Below are 19,366 nucleotides of genomic sequence, written 5' to 3' on the forward strand. Positions count from 1 at the left end.
TAGTTCTGTTACAAAGTGTGATGCAGGCCCTAAAACCAGCACCTAAATGTCACAGGAAGAGGAACTCAAGCTGGCCCATCTCTGTTTTGCCTGATTTCTCTCTCAGATCCTGCTCTTTTTGTAACAGGTGTATTTTTTCCTGTTAGGGAGATTACATCCTTTTAGAGGATGGTTGTTTATAGCAGTGTGTTGGAATTAGCCCATTCATGCAGTAAAAGCATGATTCAGAGTTCCACCATTCATGCTGTTTGACAGGCTAGTAGCAGTTACCACTTCCTTTCCCAAAATAATTGTCTTCTCTCTTGCTCTGCTTCCTTCTTGCCACCTGCTCACTCTAAATGAGAGCTGTTAAGGAGACTACACAGCAAAAGTTTGGATTCTGGCAGCTTTGTGGCATTAATAAGAGATTTTTTCTTTTGCCTGCATGTGTGAAAATATCAGGAGGAATTGAAAGTGAGGAAAGGCTTTGGGGTCTGGTTTTGTTGCTGTTGTTTGCTTAAATTTTCAAGTGTTAGGAAAGAGCATCATCAGTGAGAGTTTTTGAGATTCTCTGATGCTTGGAAAGGCTTATAGTGATGCAAATAAGTCTTTTTATATTTGGCGGTGAAATCATCCAAGAAGAAAAAAAAAGACTGTTTCACTTGTTGAAACAAGTGAACCCTGCTTTTTCTCAGTCTGAATATGCATCTCATGAAAAAAGGATGCTGAAAGGCAGTCAGAGGTGAAGATGCCCCTTGCAAATTTTAGTTTTGTCCTCACCCTGAGTCACTAGCATTGAGAATAAAGCCCAGATCTGTTTTGATGCCAGGCCTAAATTGCATTGCTACCAGGTGAGCAGTTAGCTGGGCAGAAATCCTGCCTCTGTGCTCTTCTGAAAATCCAGAGGTTTTGGAATTGGAGGGAGCATCAGAAGATGAGTTAAGCAGCATCTGGTTTCACTGCTGCATGCTGTGTGCCTCTTAGAACAGCTCCTGCAAGTCTCTGCTGAGCCCTCCTGCCTGGAGAGGAGTGCTCTAATACCCAGCCCATGCTCTTCCTTCAGGTAAAAACCTGGCAGGAGAGAGTAGACAGGAGCCAAAAAGATTCCTGGGGTGATTTTAATAACTTCTTTTTCTGAGACAAAGTTGTTTACAACTAAAACTATCAAAGCTGAGCTTTGCTCTCTGTATATTCCAGCTGGAATGAATATTTGTGATGAAAGAAAAAATGGATTTACTCTGTTCTCACCACATTATTAAGATCCTTGTGCAGTAACAGCTAAGATAAATACCTGGAAAGGGTTACTAGTTTTAGAGGTGGGGAGAGTGAGACAGTTTGTTTTGGAACAAAAAGGATTGTTTGCGACCTGCTCAAGGGAAGAATCTGCAGTGCACCAGTTTTTACACTCAGTAAGGGCTTTATGTTCAGTAAAGATTTATTTAGGAGATATGCAGGAGTTTGATATGATGGAAGCCCTGTAACTTCTAAGAAAACTGTGTGCCAACAAGAGAACTGTCCTTCACCCTCCACCACTCAGCTTGGCCTACAAAGAATATCTGTTAGAAAGTAGGGATGAAAAAATGCACTTGCCAACTCCCTGTGCTCATCTGTAGGGATTTATGATGTGTCTTGGTGCAGTCATTTTCCCAGTAGCCCTGTCTGCTTTTTCACCCTGCTGCCATCTGCAAAATACCCATCTACTGCCAACTGTTATGCATGGCAGGGATACAAACCAGGGCTTGGGTTTAGCCCTCAGACTGAGGGGTGTGTTTGGCAGTGTCTCTGGCAGGAAGATGGATTCAGATGTGCTGACCTGACATGTTTGCAGCTCTCTGGGTTTGCCCAAGCTGGGCTTGCACGAGCCTGTTTGTGTGTACCTGCGAGAGACTCCCATCCTCCTCTCTGCAGAGCCAGGAGAATCAGATGCCTTGCTGCCAGTTCCCTTTATCATGTAATTTTGCAAACCTCAGTGAGTGGTTAGGGATCTTCTTTATCTTTTTGACCTGTGCTTTGTACCACAAAGCTCAGTTGCAGTGCCTCCAGCAGTGGCAAGGTGATGCTGGACTGAGGTGGGACACAGAGCCGGGTTCTGCACCCTGGGATGTGACACCAGGCTGTGTTTCCACAGGCTGCAGGTGCTCCCATGCATTTTCTGCTTCCATTCTCTGCTTCCCTTCAGCCCAGAGTTGCCAGAACCCATGTGTGGGAGCCTTTAGCAAACTGGGATCTGAAGCCTTTGGCTCTGTAATTACACAAACAAGGCTTTGCTGACAACCACAAGCTTTGCCTGCTTCACTGTCTGCTGCCTTGGGTCATGATCTCTTAGTGCTGTGACTTGGGTATGAAGAGTAGGGAGTAATTAGGCCAAGATCAATTGAAATTCTAAAACTTTCAAGTCTTTAGATGGTATTGTTTACTCATCATGGTCTATCCCCAAATGCAAATGCATACAAACCATGAGTTGCCTTTTAAAAAACCTCCTGTGAAATCCAGGACATCTTGGACATCTTTACAGGCTACAGAGGGAAACATCCTACTGTGTGATAAGTGCCCTGCTATCTTTTGCATCCACAAAAGAGGTTAGGAAACTTTGGGAAAAGCCCTGAAGTGATCAGAAATTTGGACAATGTACAGTGCAATTTGCCTGCCTTGGAAGGCTGGAGAGTTTAGGCAACTCTGCTTGAAATTAAAGCTGACTCCAGGGAGGCTGGATGTAACAAACAGGATGCCTGGATCTCAGTGACATTCCCCTGGGCAATTGGAGCTATTTGTATACAGAAAATTGCCAAGCTGCTATCTTTCTTCTTCTATAACACAAGCGAAGCCAAAGGATTTTGGTTTGTTCTGAATGCTGCTGAAACTTTATTCCCCTGCACATAGATCATCTGTGCTGAAAGCTGAGTTTCATCATGAAGCAAATTTTATCTGTTTAGATCTTAAACCTTTTTAGGGCAGAGATAAAGGGTAAGAACACATAATCTCAGCTTTCTAATATTGACACATAATCCATTAGGGCATTTAATTTTTTTCCCTTGGAAATGTGTATTACATCTCTGCCCACTGCTTCCAAAGCACACACAAAAAAAATCACTTTAGTGATTTTTAAATTTTATGTTGAGAGTATAAAGAACACTGTGTAAGGAGAGCATGTTGTGCAAGGTAGTAATTTCTAAGAACTGGTGGCTCTTGGGCCATCTGGGGCAGATTTGTTCCCTGTGTTCTAACCAAACCTTGGTTTGTTATGAAGGACCCTGTGATTTTCCTTTCTTTTCTCAGGAACAGCAATAAAAAATATTTTTGACATTCTTTAGAGAAATCTACCTTAAATCATATATGAACTCACTGTGGATTGATCAATTTTGTAGCTTCTCTTTTCTAGTTGTTTATCTTGTGGCAAAAAGTAATTACACTTCTCCCAGCCATGTATACTTACCTTTTTTCCATCAGTAATAACTAGCTTAACACTTAATAGAAAATTAGCCTTCCTTCCTACTGCCTGAATTCCTTGTCTTGTCTAGAGTTAGTTTGAGCTATTGAGCTAAACTTAAACATACTGATCTGGTTCAGAGCTGGGTATTAGTTTACAGAATTAGCTGTTGATCACTTTGTTGCTTTAGTATAAATTGATGCTCAAAAGTGCAAGTGTTGATGAGATTGGATTAGGTGCATCTAGTTTGAAATTCAGTGTACAAGGCTGTGCAGGGGTATGACATTCCTGTCTCCCTGCTCTCCCACCCTCCTTGGTGCTGTGCAGGGCTGTGACATTCCTGTCCCCCTGCTCTCCCACCCTCCTTGGTGCTGCTGCTGTCACTTGCCAGGGGAATGGATTTGGCTGCATGCAGAGAAGTCGTGCTCACATCCTTGTTGTGGTGATGGGCTGGCTTTGAGTGTCACCTGGGAGATGTTACAAATTACCCCCAGCAGCAGCCTGGAGTTGGAGGAGCTTGGGTGTCATACAGAGCTGCTCTCTGTGTTGGCTTTGATGGAGCCAGTGCTCTCACAGTAGGAGTGGAGCCACTGCCCAGGCGTGTACTGGGGATTTTATTAACCTGCCACCCTTTGCCAGTGATCCCTCTCTCAAGGCACAAGGGGAGGAAAGGATTAGAACTGTGATTTTTATCTGCAAAATGGACAAAAAAGCATTTGAGCAGCTCAGCAAAGAGAGATAATTTACTTAAAGGAGGAATAATAAAGCCACAGAGGAAAATTGAACTCCTCCAAGAGGAAATTGGGCTATTGAACTCCACTGGAGTTCATCAGGAACTCTTCCAGCAGGCACCTCTGTGCTGCAAGCTGATCCTGGAGTCCCAAAAGCAGCCTTGGAGCTGGAGAGGACTGTAGATTTTAGCAGTGATTAGTGCCCATTAAGATACAGTTGGTGTCCAGTCAAGTGCTTTTGGTTACAAACTAATAATTCTTCATTTTTGAGGCTGCTTGATCTCGTGCATCACCTAGTGAAGGACATTTCTGCTTTGTTTTTTTGTCTCAGTTGAAACTGCAAATATTTCCTTGACCTTTCAGTGAGCTGGATGCAGTTTAGGTGAGGATCTGACCATTGGAAACTCCGGTCATCTCACTTGTTCCTCCTCACCATTGGTCTTTTCCCACTGTTCTGTGCCATGGACAAGCTAAAGCAGTAGCATAAAAGTCCTATTATTTGAACAGAAGTAATGTAATATTATCAGGGGTTTCTGGTAATTTTTATTCAATGTCACAGCCTGTTGGAAACAACTTTTATCCCTAGACTTTACAAATTGCATTTTGAATTTCTGAATCTGGGTAGATTTCCAGAATAATTCCAAGTACTCACAATAATCTGTCTTTCCCACCCCTAATTTATTTGTTTATGAATTGCCCCATTCACTCTTTCTACCTAAGTATTCAGCAGATGCCTTTGCTTGAGTTAGATTCTTCAGCATTTCAGAAATCTTTTTTTGAGGTCCATACAGCAAGTTGTAGGATTGACAAAAATAGCTACCAGGATGGAACCTTCCTGCATCACTAAAAACAGCTTCTTTGGGAGAAATAGGCAGATTATGGCTGTATTTCAGAGAAGAATCTGAAGTTTTAACCCTTCTGTTAGAACCTCTTTTAAAACAGAGGATTCCTGAATGATGGAAAAAAAAAAGGCAAAACATGGGAACAAATCCAAATGATAAATAAATAAATAAATAAACAAAATTAAAAATTTAAAATAAATATAATAATAATGAAAAAAGTGATAATGGTGATAATAATTGTCAGAGCAATGGTAATAAAATGGTAATATTGATTATGATGATAAAAATAATAATTTTAAAAAGCAAGAAGTCATTATTTATGATGTATATTATGTTACTCTGCTGTTAGTGATAGAATTTTGGGAGAGAATGCCTTTTTTTTTTTGGAACTCCTCTTCTGCTCCAGTGCTACTCTTGGTGCAGGATCCCTGGGTGTAATTTAGTGAATGGTTTTAGAGGGCAGCAGAGCAGTAACAATTTTTTATTATTTATTTTGCTGTCAGTATTGTTTAAACACACATTCAGTATTTTTTTTTTCTTTCCCAAGGGTTAGGCTTGCTTTTTTTCACAGATTTTCCACCTGAGCCTTGGCAGGAGGCTGGGTGACCAAAGCTGTTTCTTCCAAGGGAGATGCTGAGGGTGTGGGAAGTTGTTACCTGAGACAATGTGAGGAGCTGTTTTAAGTAACCCTGCAAAAAAAAAAGGTAGTGGAAAAAAAAAAAAAAAAGAGTGAATCAGAAACGGCAAAATTAGAGAAAATTAGGAAAAAAAAAGAAGAAAGTTAAAAATAAACAGAACACTTGCTCTTGACAACAACAAAAAGCAGCCCCTCAGTTCTTGGTGAGCAATTTTAGCTTGTTTAGCAACAGGCTGAGCAACTTCACATTCTTCTTGTGTGTGTGTGCTCTGGTGGCCCTGGCTGGCAGGTGGGACCTGCTGGAGGGCAGGCTTTAAAAACGGGCTTTTAAACATGACACTCTCTTTGTCGGAGTGTCACAACGTGGTGGCAGCAGCAACCAAACTGTGTAGGGTTTGGCTTCTGTGCCTTAAAGAGCTATAAATAAATAAAAATGCTATGCCTGGAAGTTCAGCTCGTGCAACTTCTAAAATAATAAAAAGAAAAGGACAGAGCTCAGGAAAAGGCAATTGGGATCAGACTTCACCATTTCACTCCCAAAGCCACAGATCTTTGAACTTATAGACAAAAATAAAAGGCAGTGCAGAAAACAAAGAGGGGGGAGGGAAGTTTATTGTTTGATTAAGTGACTCTTGGGGCTTTTTTGGTGCTGTGTATTTCCTAAGCTGTAGAAGCATTTGAAGTGGGAAAACATCTTCAAAGGAAGTGCAGTTTTTCAAGCAGATTCAGATAGATTTCCTGGTCCAGCTCATGAGATGTTTTCATGTAAACCGGCTTCTTGCACTCTGGGCAGCGTCTGCAGTGATATCACCCTCTAAAGTTTCCCTGTCGCTGATTTTAGCCTCGAAGCCAGCTGCTTGAAATCCCTGAGTTTTCTCAGCATCGGGCGGCTTTTCCCAGGTCTCCCGCTGCCCACACCCCTTCCACCCCACCCCGCGTTCCTGCGCTGCCTCCCGGCTCCCTCGGCACGGCAGGAATGGATCGTGTGCCCCTGCCGGCCGGGTCGTGCCGCCGTTTTTGGGGAGCATCCGTGGTGCTGGCAGGGCAGGAGGCTCTCGGGGGGCGGCTCTGCTCCAGCCCGAGCCGGGCAGCTCCGTAGGGAGCCTGGGCTGGGCTGGACCGCTCCGGCTCCGGCTCCGGCTGCGCTGCGTTCGTGCCCGGCCGCGGAGAGCAGAGCGCGGAGGCTGCGCTGGCGCTGCTCGGCATCCTGGCGGGACCATGGTGGAGCTGGTAGGATCCCCACAGAATGCAGTGCTCAGGTGAGACAGATCCCTCCGGACACGGCCGCAATTCCTGCCGCGATCCCAGCGGGGAGGGCTTGGCTGGCAGGCTCAGAGGTGTTCTGCTGGAGGTTTCAAATGACTTGGCTCAAAGCGACTACAAACTTGCCGGGGTTTTGTCCTTGTTGCATGTCTGTGCATTTTCTGTTCATTTATCCCGTTTCCTTTTAGTCCTTGTTTCAGCTTGATGCAAAGGTCTTTAAAGAGATGCATTCCTTTAAAGAGATGTTTACGTTGGTACTTTTCTGCTCACTGGTACCGAAATTAAGTGTTAGTATTAGAACAATGTGTAGGTGCAAAGATGAAGAACAGGTTTTTGTAAACAGCTTACAATCTGTTTTATTGCCACTAAAATCATGAGGTTTATTTTTCTCCTTCTCACTTAGGAAAGTGCCTCACTTAGGAAAGGCCTTACCTAAGCCCTTACCTTACATAAGTTAGTACATTTTTAAATGACACTGGATTTCTAGGTAGGGCCAGAAATCATCATTCAAGGGCACCCTGTGGGAACATTTGTCAGTGTTTACTTGTGGCTGGCAGTATGTGATGTTTCCAGCATAGGAAGGATGTTGCCAACCTTGCTTCCTGTCCCCCAGAAAGTGATGGTAAATTAAAGCAGTTCAGGGAATCCTACAGGTTGCACATAAAAAACCAAGAAGATTTGGTTTCCTTTCAATATAAAGGACACTGCCTTAGCAATGCCACTTGCCAGCAGTTTTTGTCCTAAAATGTATTAAGTGATAGCAAGCTAGAAAGCATTTAAGTTTCCTACCTTTTGATATGGTTGAACAGTTTCCAGTAGGTACAAAACCAATGAATGTTGTCTAAGGAACCGAGGAATGGAATCTCCTGAGTCAAACGGTTTCTACCTTGGAAACCTCCTTTAATAGGTGCTGATTACAACCTCCTCCTTAATCATTTTCCTCCTCCTCCATAGACAGGGTGAATACTAATTTACTAACGTGGAGAGACTGTTTTTGTTAGCCTGAACCAATGGGCTTGTTCTGCAGCTGCTTGTGAATTACATGATCAGAAAATGAAAACCTTCTGCCTCAACTCTTTTTTTCGGACAAAGACGGGTTTCTTTGAAAAACAAGCAAACTTTTGGCAAACTGCTCAGAAAAGTTCAAGGCACCACAATGCCTAGTCCTTCCAAATTTAATTTAGATTATTTTTGGGGTAGTTAGCACAAGGTTGCCTTTAGAATTTTCTGTCTCTTTTTGGGGCTCTTTCATACAATTAACATGTTAATAGGGTAGAGAATTAAGAGTACAATACGGGGGAGCTGTGGAAGGCAGATGTGAGCAGCAACTTACATTCCTGCAAATTCTTCATGTTGTTGCCCAGCTTTATCTGATACTCTGTGGGTACTCTTTCTCTCTTTAAAATCTCCAGGGAGGAAAAAAAAAAAGTGTAATTGCAATGAATACTTGAGGTGACTTGTGTCAGAAAGATCTGTCATGGCTCTTTAAAGCTCATGGGAACAAATCAGCTTCATTTGTGCATGAGCAGGAGGAAGGGACATTCTGCTACACTGAGCCTTAACCTTGCCATTTTCTGGTATCTGGGAGTCAGTGTAATGTGTAATATTGGAAGTCAAAGAATTTGAGGATGCAGCAAATTACAGGGTGTGGATGGCATTTGTAAATGGCTTGTTGGCATCAAGAGACAGATTCATTCTCCAGCCTCTAGAGGTATGTACCTTGTCCAAGTTTTAAGTCTTCACAAAGGGAGAGCTTCTTTTTATCTAGATTTCTTGGCTAATTGACATCAGACAGCACAAATGGTTTTTAGAAGGGCTAATAATGGTGGGATTTGAAACTGGGCCAGTGGCAGAAGGGAGACCTAATGATCCCCTTCCATTTAATTTTCTTTAGCTATAGGTGACTGCTTCTGGTAAGGGAGAGGGAAATCTGCACAGGAAGTCAGCAAGCAAATGATGCAACTACAGGCAGAGCCTATGGTTTCAGCACTATCACCTCCACATGTGAAACTGTCTACAGGCTAGGAGTGTGTATTTAATGGGAAATGGATTTAATGGAAATGGTGGTGAAACTGTTGTGGTACACATGACTGCAAAAATTGGGTTACAGAGGAATGGCTGCTTCTCTGAGCAGGTGGTGGCAGCTAAGAATGGCTGTGGTGACTCTGTATGGAACCACAGAATCATTAAGGTCGGAAATGATCTCCAAGATCATCAGCTCCAACCGTTACCCTGGCACCTCTGAGGCCACCACTAAACAATGTCCCTAAAGGTCACATGCACACATTTTTTAACACTTCCAGGTGACTCCACCACTTCCCTGAGCAGCCTGTTCCAGTGCTGGACCCCTGTTTCAGTGAAGAAATTGTTCCTGAAGCATTCTTGCCTAGCAGAACAGTGCTGATCCTTGGGCTGTGGGTCTGCTGTGGTAACACGTGATACTGCATTTTTCTTCTCCTACACCTGCAGTGTGCTGAGCAGGGACTTTAGGAGGGCAATGTTGTGATGTGAACACCTGCTAGAGAAATAAAACAGCTTTGCCAAAATGTTTTCTTAGAGTCGAGTCTCTGGGCAGCCTTCAAAATTGGCACTAACCCACAAGCATTGAAAAATCAATGTCTGGCTATAAAAGAGAGGATTGAAACTAGTTTTTTCAATTTCTTAATCCATTTTCTTAACTGTTTTGATCCATTCTGGAGTAGGCTTCAGTCAGATTTTCAAGCTCAGTCTCACTGAAATTGTTTCAGACAGGTCCTTTCTCTGGAATAGATGTTGTAGTTGTCTCCACATCTGTTTGGTTCCAGGGGTAATGGCTACAGAAAAATGCCAACTACACAAAAGAAAGCATAATTCTAATGCCAGCTTTCACAGCATTCATGTCCTTAAAGCCCTGGCCCAGTATGTCCCAAGGTCACTCCAAAATGTCAGCTGTATTTTCTCCATACAGAGTGTCCAGGAGGAAGCTCTAAGATATTGCATCAGTCAGAAATTAAGGTCATGTCCACAAGATGGAGGACTTGGAATGTCCTTGTAAAAATTCCTTCAACTGTGCAGTCTCTTCCCTTGCTGTGCTTCCTTGCTTCAGCACCAAATCTGGTCTCTAATTTGGGAACAGATTAAAAATCCCCTCCATATGCTGCCTTTCTTGCACCAGTCTCCAGTGTTTGGCAGGGCCTTGGGCTTTGGCAGTTGCTGCGTTTTGGTGCCCATGCAGAGATTACCATGGTCTTCCTATAATCACAGGTGGAACTGAGTGGTGAGAAGGGAGGGAGACCATGATTCATGGGCAGGGGTAGGGAATCATGTTGCTGGTCACAGCCACTCCTTCTCTGGAATGCTCCTGCTTTACTGCTGCCTACCTGGTAAGTTCCTTTTTTTACCTGGTAAGTGCCAGCCACGTGCTTTGGGGCCACTGCACACTGAGAGCTTTTTGGTGGTGGTTTTCTGTCTCCTTATGTGGTGTTAAAAATGCAGGTAACTTTTTTTTTTTTTAGTCTGTGCCAGTCATGGAGAGTTCAGCTCCCACCTGATGGTGTTGGCAAAACTGTGGTTTCTTGATGCATAAAGGGAGCAAGCAGTGACCTGAGGGTGGAGTAAAGCTCCCTGCTGGCATGGCACCCTCAACCCTGCTCTGCAGGAATCGCTGGTATTTAGGTTGTCCTGAAAGCAACAAGTTGGACTCGTTGTGGGAGTGCTAGGTAAGGCTGTTACCTGGAGCCAAACAGTGGAGGAAGAGGGTAAATAATGCTTCAGTTGATTGGGCAGTTCCTGTGTGATCTGGCCAGAAGCTTAAGTGTCATGGTCAGTTGATCATCACATTGGTCATGGTGAGTGGCATCCCACAGCACTAGGATGCATCTGTGTGGGTGTCAGGCATTCTGATGGAACCAGAATGGTGCAGACTGAATGATAAGGTAATTATTTCTCTCTCCTATTTAGTTCTTTGTCATGTGAACTGTTTTTCTCAAAATTCTAGTTCTGTTATTCTGTGGAGTCATAGAAGGATAAAAGACCCCAAACCAAACACCACCCAAACCCCAACCCTCACTAACTTGTTCTTTCATTTATTTGCTTGTTAGAGATGTCATCCAAATGAGTCTAAATACAAAAAATCATTCCTGGGTGTTTCCCAGCTCTGGTTGAGCCTCTGTGCCCAAGGAAAAACAGTAGGTCAGGAAATAATAGTACAGATCAACATGAATGGTGGAAGCATGCCAAGAAAACTGCCTTAATCAATTATTTTCACCAAATACAGCACTTGTGAAGACATGAATTGTGCAAACTATGTGGCCTGCAAGGTGAGCAAGAAAAACTCCTGGGAAAAATGTCATCTTCAAGAAATGAAACACCCTTTACATTCTGCTCCTCAGATATATGGCTGGGTGTATTCATACTTCAATACAAGATTTCTGTTGACATGAGGCATATGGTTCACAGTCTGGAAAGGCACTCCAGAGTAGATGGCTCTGTAAATAACATCTTGGCCCTAATTGGGAATTAAATTAGCTTAATATTTTTGGAGTGGTCATTAATAGGTACTTAGGAACTTGCCATCCTGCTAGAAGTGTAACTTAGCTGAATCCCTTGGCTATTCTGAGGATACCAAGGAAGTTGGATTGAGTACAAAAATGTAATTAAGTTGGTGTGGAAGTGGGAAAAAATACCCCATGGCTGTTCATCAGTGAAGTTCTGAAAATCCCACAGTTCTGCCAAACTGAATTACCTTTATGATTATATACTACAGAAGTTCAAGGTTTGTTATTTTTTTCACCTTCATCTTGAGCCTTTCTGTCCCTGTTTATCTTTCCAGGCTGTCAGCAGGCTCAGCTTTCACTGCCCCTGGATTCCTCTGTGATCCAGAAATTGTTATTTAGGAAATTCTTTTTTCTGCCCCCCTCCTGAGTAACCACTGGTTAAGGTCTCTGATCTCAGCTGGGCTGGGAAGGCTGGTGGTGCTCACCCTGGAAGGGAGGAGAACAATTACCCAGCTAAGTGACAATATTACATCAGTGTGCAGAGGTTGTCATCTGCAGCTGGGTAAGAGCTGTTGAGAGTAAGTGTAGAGATCAGTGACTGTGCTAAAATCACTTCATTAAGCAATCTGAAAGGATAAAACACTAGGCTGTAATGTGTATATGTGGGCTGGCACTTCATCAGCAGGGTTTCACTTTCCACAATAAATGAACTTGCTTGAAGAGAGACTTGAGTGTCCATCCATTTATATATTTTGTTTTTCTGATTAAAAAGGGCTTTCTGTGTACTTTGCCATGCTCCAATGGGGCTGTCCACATCTTCTCATGTCTGACATAAATCTGCTATTGATTTACACTGCAACAGAGTTATTCTGCTGGTAGCTTGCTCACAGGATCCTGTCACAGCACTGCACACTGCTTTGGCTTAGGTAGCTTAAGCCAGAATAGTTACCCATGTTCCAAAATAGCTGTGAGTACTCCCATCATGATTTCCTAATGCAGACTGAGTTACTCAGCCTTGTCCCCTGGGATCCTCTTGAACTAGATCACAGCTTGGTTAGGAGGCTGTTATATTGTAATGCTGCTCCTCAAAGCAAAATTACTTTCATTATAGATAGGCACTTAAAATGATTTAATGAAGGAAACAGAGCCTTGTGCATATAGAATTGACATTTTTAGGTGTCTGGGAAACTTATTTTCAAGCCAGCTGCTTGTTCCATGCTGTGGCATTGAAAATAGCATTGGAAAGTTAGTACTGCTTTGCATTTTTCTGGGGCAAAGTGCTCAGATAACTCCTGTTATTTCCTGATGGGCAGGGATGAAGGCGAGTAGTTTTGCCTGACACATGACATTGTTCCAGGGGTTGGAGAAACAAACACTCATTGTTTCTTATTCCCTCCTAAATGATCTGTAAGACATTTTATTAAGGATGACTTGGGTGTACAATATCTAACATAGATTGCTGTGAGGACATCATCTCCTGCCTAAAGCAATATCCATCAGTCAGTCTGTCAGCACCTGTCCCTAGTGCATGTAAGACCCATTTTTCCTCCCCTTGAAAATGCCTCATGCAGGGAACATTAATACATTATGATTTATAATACCACACTGACTATGTGCTTACAAAGCATCTGCATCACAAGGCATCATTATTTGCATATATTATGAATTCTCATTTACTAAAAATTCCTGTAGAAAACTCTGAGACTCATGCTTCTGGGTAGTTTCACTGAAGAAAGCTAATTTTTAAATTCACAGGATGGCAAAGCTGCTTAGATTCATAGGTTTCAGACTCATAACTTCAGGAGAGTGACATTTGTGACAACTGCAGAGTTCAGTCTGTGGCTGTAATGCAGGAATTACCAGGGAGGGATGTATGCAAGTTTTAAATGATTGGTTTTTGTAAGCTGCTCCAAAGCAGAAGGGCTTGGTTAAATTTCCAGGCTTGAGAATTCATCTGCTTTTAGAACTCAGGGGTGAGGGAGATAAACCCAAACACTTTGAACAGGTTTTCTCATGTCCTCACCTGCTGTTCTGTACAGCTACTGGTGCTAATTTTGGAAAGCAGTCTCTCAAGACAGATATTAACTGCTTCTTGTCTCTGCCTTTTAATTAGTTGGTTTTTTTTTTTTTTAATTACTACTTTGCTGACCCATCCCACCTCTCTATATTTTAATATTTTCCATACTTCTGCTCTGGTCACTAGAGCCATTTGGATCTGGATTTGCATTGGTTCAACAAACTCCCAGTGTAGGTAGGTCCCACAGCATGAAAATAAGTTAGTCATGTTTTGAATAGTCTTCTCATGCTGATTTGTATTTTATCTTACAATCTGTCTGTCCTGGAAATTTTGGACAAGACTTTTTTTATGGCTTTTGGAAAGCTTCAGAGCACAAGACATCCTTTAAGACAAATTTAAGAACCTATTCCCAGTAAAACTTCTGCTGTGACCAGCACTACATCCCTCCTGCAGCTGTGGAGTTCTGTCTCTGGCTTTCTTGCACAGCAAAGGTTTTAAAATCAAAATCAATGCTCCAGAGGAGTCTGAAGATATGTTTGAAGGGATTGTTTGAAACTAAGTATTCAAAGGTGTAATCAGAGAGGACATTTCTGATAGCAGTGTTTGATAGTGGTCTGTCAAAGCATACAAACCTCAGCCAGAGCCCAGTGGTTGGGAGATGAGGTTGATAAATTCAGTCTTGGAACTAAGGTGCAATTTGCTAAGCAGAGTGGAGTTAACTATTGGAACAGCTTTACAGGGGATCAGACAGGCTCTCTGTGTCTTTGTCAGGGTGGTGACAACTGGGGGTCCCTTTTTCTGGAAGCCAGGTCTTTGTTCAGAGAGAATTCAGGGAACAGATGAAATCACTGGGGGGTGTTCTGAAGGTGTTTCAAGTCAGGTTAGATGATTCTGGTGTCTCTTTTACATCTTTTCTATCACTTCAAATTCCTAGGACTTCTAAGGGAACTGTGTTCATTACTTACTTTCTTACAAGGACTTTTTAATTCTTGCTTTTGTTCTGATGTCTGTCTCCACCTCCTGACAGTCCCTTGCAGGCAGGTGACTGTTGTATTGCACTGCATGTTAGTGTGACCTGTTAAACCACACAAAATGGAGATAAATAATAGAGATGCATTTATGCAGGTTTTCCCCTCTGTGGGTTTCCCCAGGAATGTTAATTCCCAGGAGAAATCTGCTTACCAAAAACTTCACTGTCCTTTCAGTTCCTAGTTCCATCCTCCTGGCTGAAGTCTTTGGCAGTTCTAGCTCCATTTTTAACAAAGTTTTTTTTATCTTCCCATATTTTAAAATATTCCAATAAGCCAGTTTTGTATTTGATATGCAATATTGGAAAGGATTAATAAAGCTAAATTATTACACAAGATGAGGCAGCCAGGGAGGAAAACAGGATCTGTATGTGATTTGAACTCCTAGAAAGGATACAAAATTGGTAAGTGTTCATGGGAAATCAATACTCATAACTCTGTTTTCTCTAGAACCTTTTATTTAAAGAGATGGTAGTTCATATTGCAAGTTTTTAATGGAAAGACACCCAGGTGATTGTGAGTACAGTATTTGATTAGGGAACTAAAAGAAAGGAGTTGAAATTTTCATTTCATATTGACCAACCAGATAAACCAAAATAACTATTTCAACCTTTCTCTAAAAGTTCTTTAATTCCATTCTTATTGCAAGTAGATTTGCATCATCAGTTTTCACAGTCTTAAAGAAAAGGTTCTACTTGTGTAAGTTGGACAAAATGTGATCCTCCCACACACAGAGGGAAATCTGTTGGAACAGTCCATTAAAAAAAAAAAAAATCAGCTCTTTTTGCACAGGTGGGAAATCTGTCACAGGATTTTATATGGTGTAGGGAATGTTTCTGGGTTTCCATCCCAGACATGGGATACAGATGCACTTGTTCAGTGGGAACAGGAGGACAGCTCTGCTCAGTCTGGCATGCTGCTGGGGTACCTGGCTCCTGAACTGCCTGTCCCATGTTCCCTCATTAACTGGGAGTTCTGTAGAGCATCTGCCCTGCTTGGCAGGTGTTTTATGAAAATATCTGTCCTGCACAAACCATACTTGCTACAGTTTGTCTTAGTAATTGAAATTTTCCTCCCTGCTGGGAATTGATAGCTTTTTTTTTTTTTCCCTATTCATTTGTTGGTTGGTATCTAATTTTTTGCCTTGCTGATCTAATGGCTTTTTGGTGTAGCTTGGGTTTTAGTTAATGGTCAGCAAATATCTTTGTAATAGGGACTGGCAAGTGTATAAATTATTTAAAATAAAGACAGGTTCAGAAGCTGGTGAGCAAAAAGCAGCTGTCTCTTTAAAGAGTGCAGTTTGATCAGAGCATCAGCCCCATCCCCTGAGGACAAAGGCAATTTTGATTTGTGGGGCCCAGGAGTCCCTCACTTACCAGGATTCGTCACTGCTCCTGCATGTGCAAACCTGCAAAACGCTCTTTTGTGTAGAATAAACCTCACACTGTAAATCCTGCACAATTAAATGTGACCCTTCATAAAGTCACAGCAACGAGGCTTCACTGCACAGCAAGCTCGCTGGCCAGGCAGGGCAGAGTTATTTCCCATGGAGCTTGTTTTTATTCTTTTTAGATAAATAACCACCCATCAGTGCTGATGACTTGGTTATAATTTTTTTTAAATAAATAACCACTCATCAGAGCTGATGGCTTGGTTTTTAGTTTTTTTAGATAAATAACCACCCATCAGTGCTGATGGCTTCTTTGAGCCCCCAGGATTGCTGCTGTGTCCTTACCTCTGTCTGTGGCAGTGGAGCTGAATCCAGCAGGGCTGTGGTTGTGCCCGGTGCTGAGGAAGAGGAGGAATTCCCCCTGTCCTACTGCTCGGAGCTGAGGAAGAGGAGCAGTTCCCTGTCTGTGCCGCTGCTGGCAGCCAGCAGCAGATTCCATTCTTGCCGATCAATGCCGCCGCCATGCAGGAGGAGGGGAGAGGGAGGGGTGGGACCTTCCTATTCACGGATTGATCAACCTGCCATTGCATGAACGAATGCATTGCAAGGAGGGCTGGGATGCTGGGATAATAGCTGGAGCAGGAAGGGGCTTGTAAACAGGGGAATGCAGGCTCGTTAGTAGTGGGGAGGGGATTTAAATTGCCTCTGAGCTTGCTGGGTTTTTTTTTCCTAGCATAAAGCACAATACCTGAGCCTTCAAACAAAGCCAACACTGTCAGGAGTGGTAGGGCTACATTGCACTTAGCTGATGAGCTATTGTGCTGACTTATTTGAGCTTCTTCAGCACTGATGTGTTTCTACTTTTTACTTAAGTTGATTCTACCATAACCTGCTACCTCTTCTGGAATTTGAGACCTCAGTGTCCCCTGCTTCCCTTTTTTGCCTTCTCTCTGTTCCTGCTTGGACTGAAACCTGACACAAAGGGACAAGTCCAAATCCCAGTTCCTGCTCCCACCCATGCCTGCCGTGTCAGAGGTAGGGTTGAGAGAACAGGGCAGGATCACACTCCCATGTTTGCCAGTGTAGACAGGAACTGGAGTACTGGAATCCCAAGACCATCAGCTCCTCCCCATCCTTCCCACCCTGCTTCGTTCACTTTCTGTGTTCTGTATGGAAAAGTTTTCTGGCTGGAGAATAAGTCTGCTTTCTCCTGGGCATGTGGCTGAATGGCTGGATAGCAGCACAGAAGATGAGAAAAGCCTTCTCTCGTTCCTTGGTACGGTAGGGTACAAACTGCATTTTTGGGGTTTTAACACTTTACTGGGAAACCTTTACGACTTTGGTGCTTAATTTCTTCGGTTACCTGACCTTATTTCTTTTTAAAATCTTTTAAAACTGGTGTGCAGTTTTAATTAAACTGGGTTACAGCCTGTTTGAAATAGTTACAAACACACTGGGCAAGGGTTACCTTGAAAATGGGCAAGTGCCCTGCAGCCAATGAACTAAACTGTGCTAAACAATGTTATTTACTGCTCTGGTTTTCTTCTCTGTGCCTTTTGACAAGCTGATCACTGGGCTCAGTCAACTTCCTCTCGTTTGTCAGCTTGCCTGACTTCTGAACTCTGTGATGGTAGCAAGATAAATCAGGGGAGACTGCTCAAAGTTTTTCTTCTTAAGAGAAATGTGCGAATGTATTTAGAATAAAAATTCCCAAGTGGTGTCTTAACTCTGGGACCAGGTTTAGGGCTCACTGGCACCCCTTGGATGTCTGCAGTACATTGTGTCTCTTCTTGTGTCCATAACAATAATTCCTTCTGCTCAGGGACAAAATCCTGCCACAGAGCAAGAAGTGCTGAGGCTGGGAGCAGCTTTCTGGGCCATGGAGAGGATCAGGCAGGAGCTGTTGAGCTTTGGTGTGTTCTAGAGCCAGTGAGGCTGTCCCAAAGGATTGCTTTTTAGAGCATGTCTCTATCCACAGCCCTTTTACAGACACTAAAAAGATTGGTTTGGAAAGCTGTGGCTCAAGGCTGTTGTTTAATAACGAGGACAATAAATATTGATATCATACTAATGTGTGTTTATGTCATAAGCCTCTAAACAAATTAGGCTGCAGGAAGAAGTTACCATGTGTCAGCTGATCAGTGTTAATTGTCTGTGTGCAATCTCTGCAGCAAACTCAAGGTAATTTGAATTAGCAGGGGCAGTCCAAGATCATTAGGAACTAATGAGGACATCAGCATCTCCAGGTCATGACCAGCAGCTCCTTGTCTCTGCTTTTGTGTTGGCACTGCTGTCCAGGCAATTTGTTTGGCCTTGTGTGGAGTCAGCCATTAAGGGAGGTTTTAGAGGCTGCTGCATGGGGAGGTCAAAAAGGAGCAACAATCCCCAGTTTTGTACAGCCAGGCAGAGGATGTGTGGAGCAGTTCAGGGATGTGCATCTGCTTCATTTCTGACTTGGTTTGAAGAGCTGCAGGATTTGTTCTTCTGCTTCAAAGTGAATGCATCAGTGGAAGAACAGCTGATGCTGTACTCACTCAATGCCATGTGCAGTTTCCTCTAAACTTTCAGGGAAAATAAATTGTGGGAGTTTATACTTGAAACCTCCAAATTATTCTCTCCTTTCTTCCAGCCTCCTCTAGTATTCCTCTTCTTCACATGTTAGGTCTTGTCTTTCATACTGTAAAGTCGTTTAGGAATCAATGACTTAAGAATCTTTTAAGTGACTTTTTGTGTCATTGATGTTGCTTTCTATGCACCTTCCATACTGGACAATAATTCAATTACAATTTTTTATATGCCAGCATAATGCAAGTGTCTAACACCAACAGAATTGCCTGTCTGTAAATTAAAAATATTTTCTAGTTACCTGGATCATCTTCCAAGACTTATCTGATTGACTCAATCCCTAGCAAAGCACAGTGACTTCTTTTCAAACCCCTGCTAATGGACTGGGAGAGTTTTTGATCATAGTTTGTATCTAGCAGTTGTTTGATGCTGGAGTTCTACAGCGAGTGAGCTTTGCAGGATTCCCTTTGTATTTCCCTTTCCAGGCTTGGCAGCTTTTGTGCACTTCAGTGTCCTGAAACTTGGTTGCATTCACTCTGATGTATCTTCTTGTGACTTATTTTCCCCGTCTGGTTGCCTTGATAAATGTGGAAAAGCTATCTCTGCAAATTTCCATTTTTCCCTTTAAGTTATACCTTGCAGGATTTGCATAATGTATTTTAGTCAGAATACAAACTTGGACTTCAGGACTTAAAAGAGATTAGGGGCGTTTGAGTTTGCTTTTACCTTAGGTTTCTTGTACAGGCATTTAATGAAATTTTTATGACAATCTGTGGATTGGGCCTAAGTCTGAATTCTCCCCAAGTGAGCAAAATGAGAGAATGCTTATTGCAAGATAAAACACTATCATTTTTATTTATTTTGATATGAAGCTTCCTATTTCACTAGGTAATCCCCATCAGAAAAATGCTGTTGAGACACTTCTTCATCTTCTTGTTCTTCCTTCTGTATCTGTAAATAATTCCTACCTGGTGTGGCTGTCCCACAAAAATGGGAGGTTTGTTTAGTGTCT

At 42.6% G+C, this 19,366-nt stretch overlaps 1 protein-coding gene and 1 long non-coding RNA gene across 8 annotated transcripts in view; one reads left to right on the top strand and one right to left on the bottom strand.

Moving 5' to 3' along the window:
* RASAL2 (RAS protein activator like 2) overlaps window positions 1–19,366 on the top strand; it is a 189,418-nt gene that overhangs the window by 118,680 nt on the left and 51,372 nt on the right. Inside the window, exon 1 of one of the 7 annotated variants that reach the window (XM_050977176.1) lies at window positions 6,756–6,875. The exons of the other annotated variants lie outside the window; for them this stretch is intronic. Within the exon in view, the coding sequence (XP_050833133.1) occupies window positions 6,863–6,875 (13 nt within the window). The 5' untranslated portion in view covers window positions 6,756–6,862. Of the gene's footprint in view, window positions 1–6,755; window positions 6,876–19,366 lie in introns of those variants that run through there. 7 annotated transcript variants of the gene reach the window in all.
* LOC127059840 (uncharacterized) lies at window positions 5,447–7,905 on the bottom strand. Its single transcript, XR_007778037.1, has 2 exons — window positions 7,669–7,905; window positions 5,447–5,668 (listed from the first exon to the last, which is right to left on the bottom strand). It is a non-coding gene; the product is annotated as an uncharacterized LOC127059840 (long non-coding RNA).

This window comes from Serinus canaria, chromosome 8 (genome assembly GCF_022539315.1).
Source record: "Serinus canaria isolate serCan28SL12 chromosome 8, serCan2020, whole genome shotgun sequence".
In the NCBI taxonomy this organism is placed as follows: Eukaryota; Metazoa; Chordata; class Aves; order Passeriformes; family Fringillidae; genus Serinus; species Serinus canaria.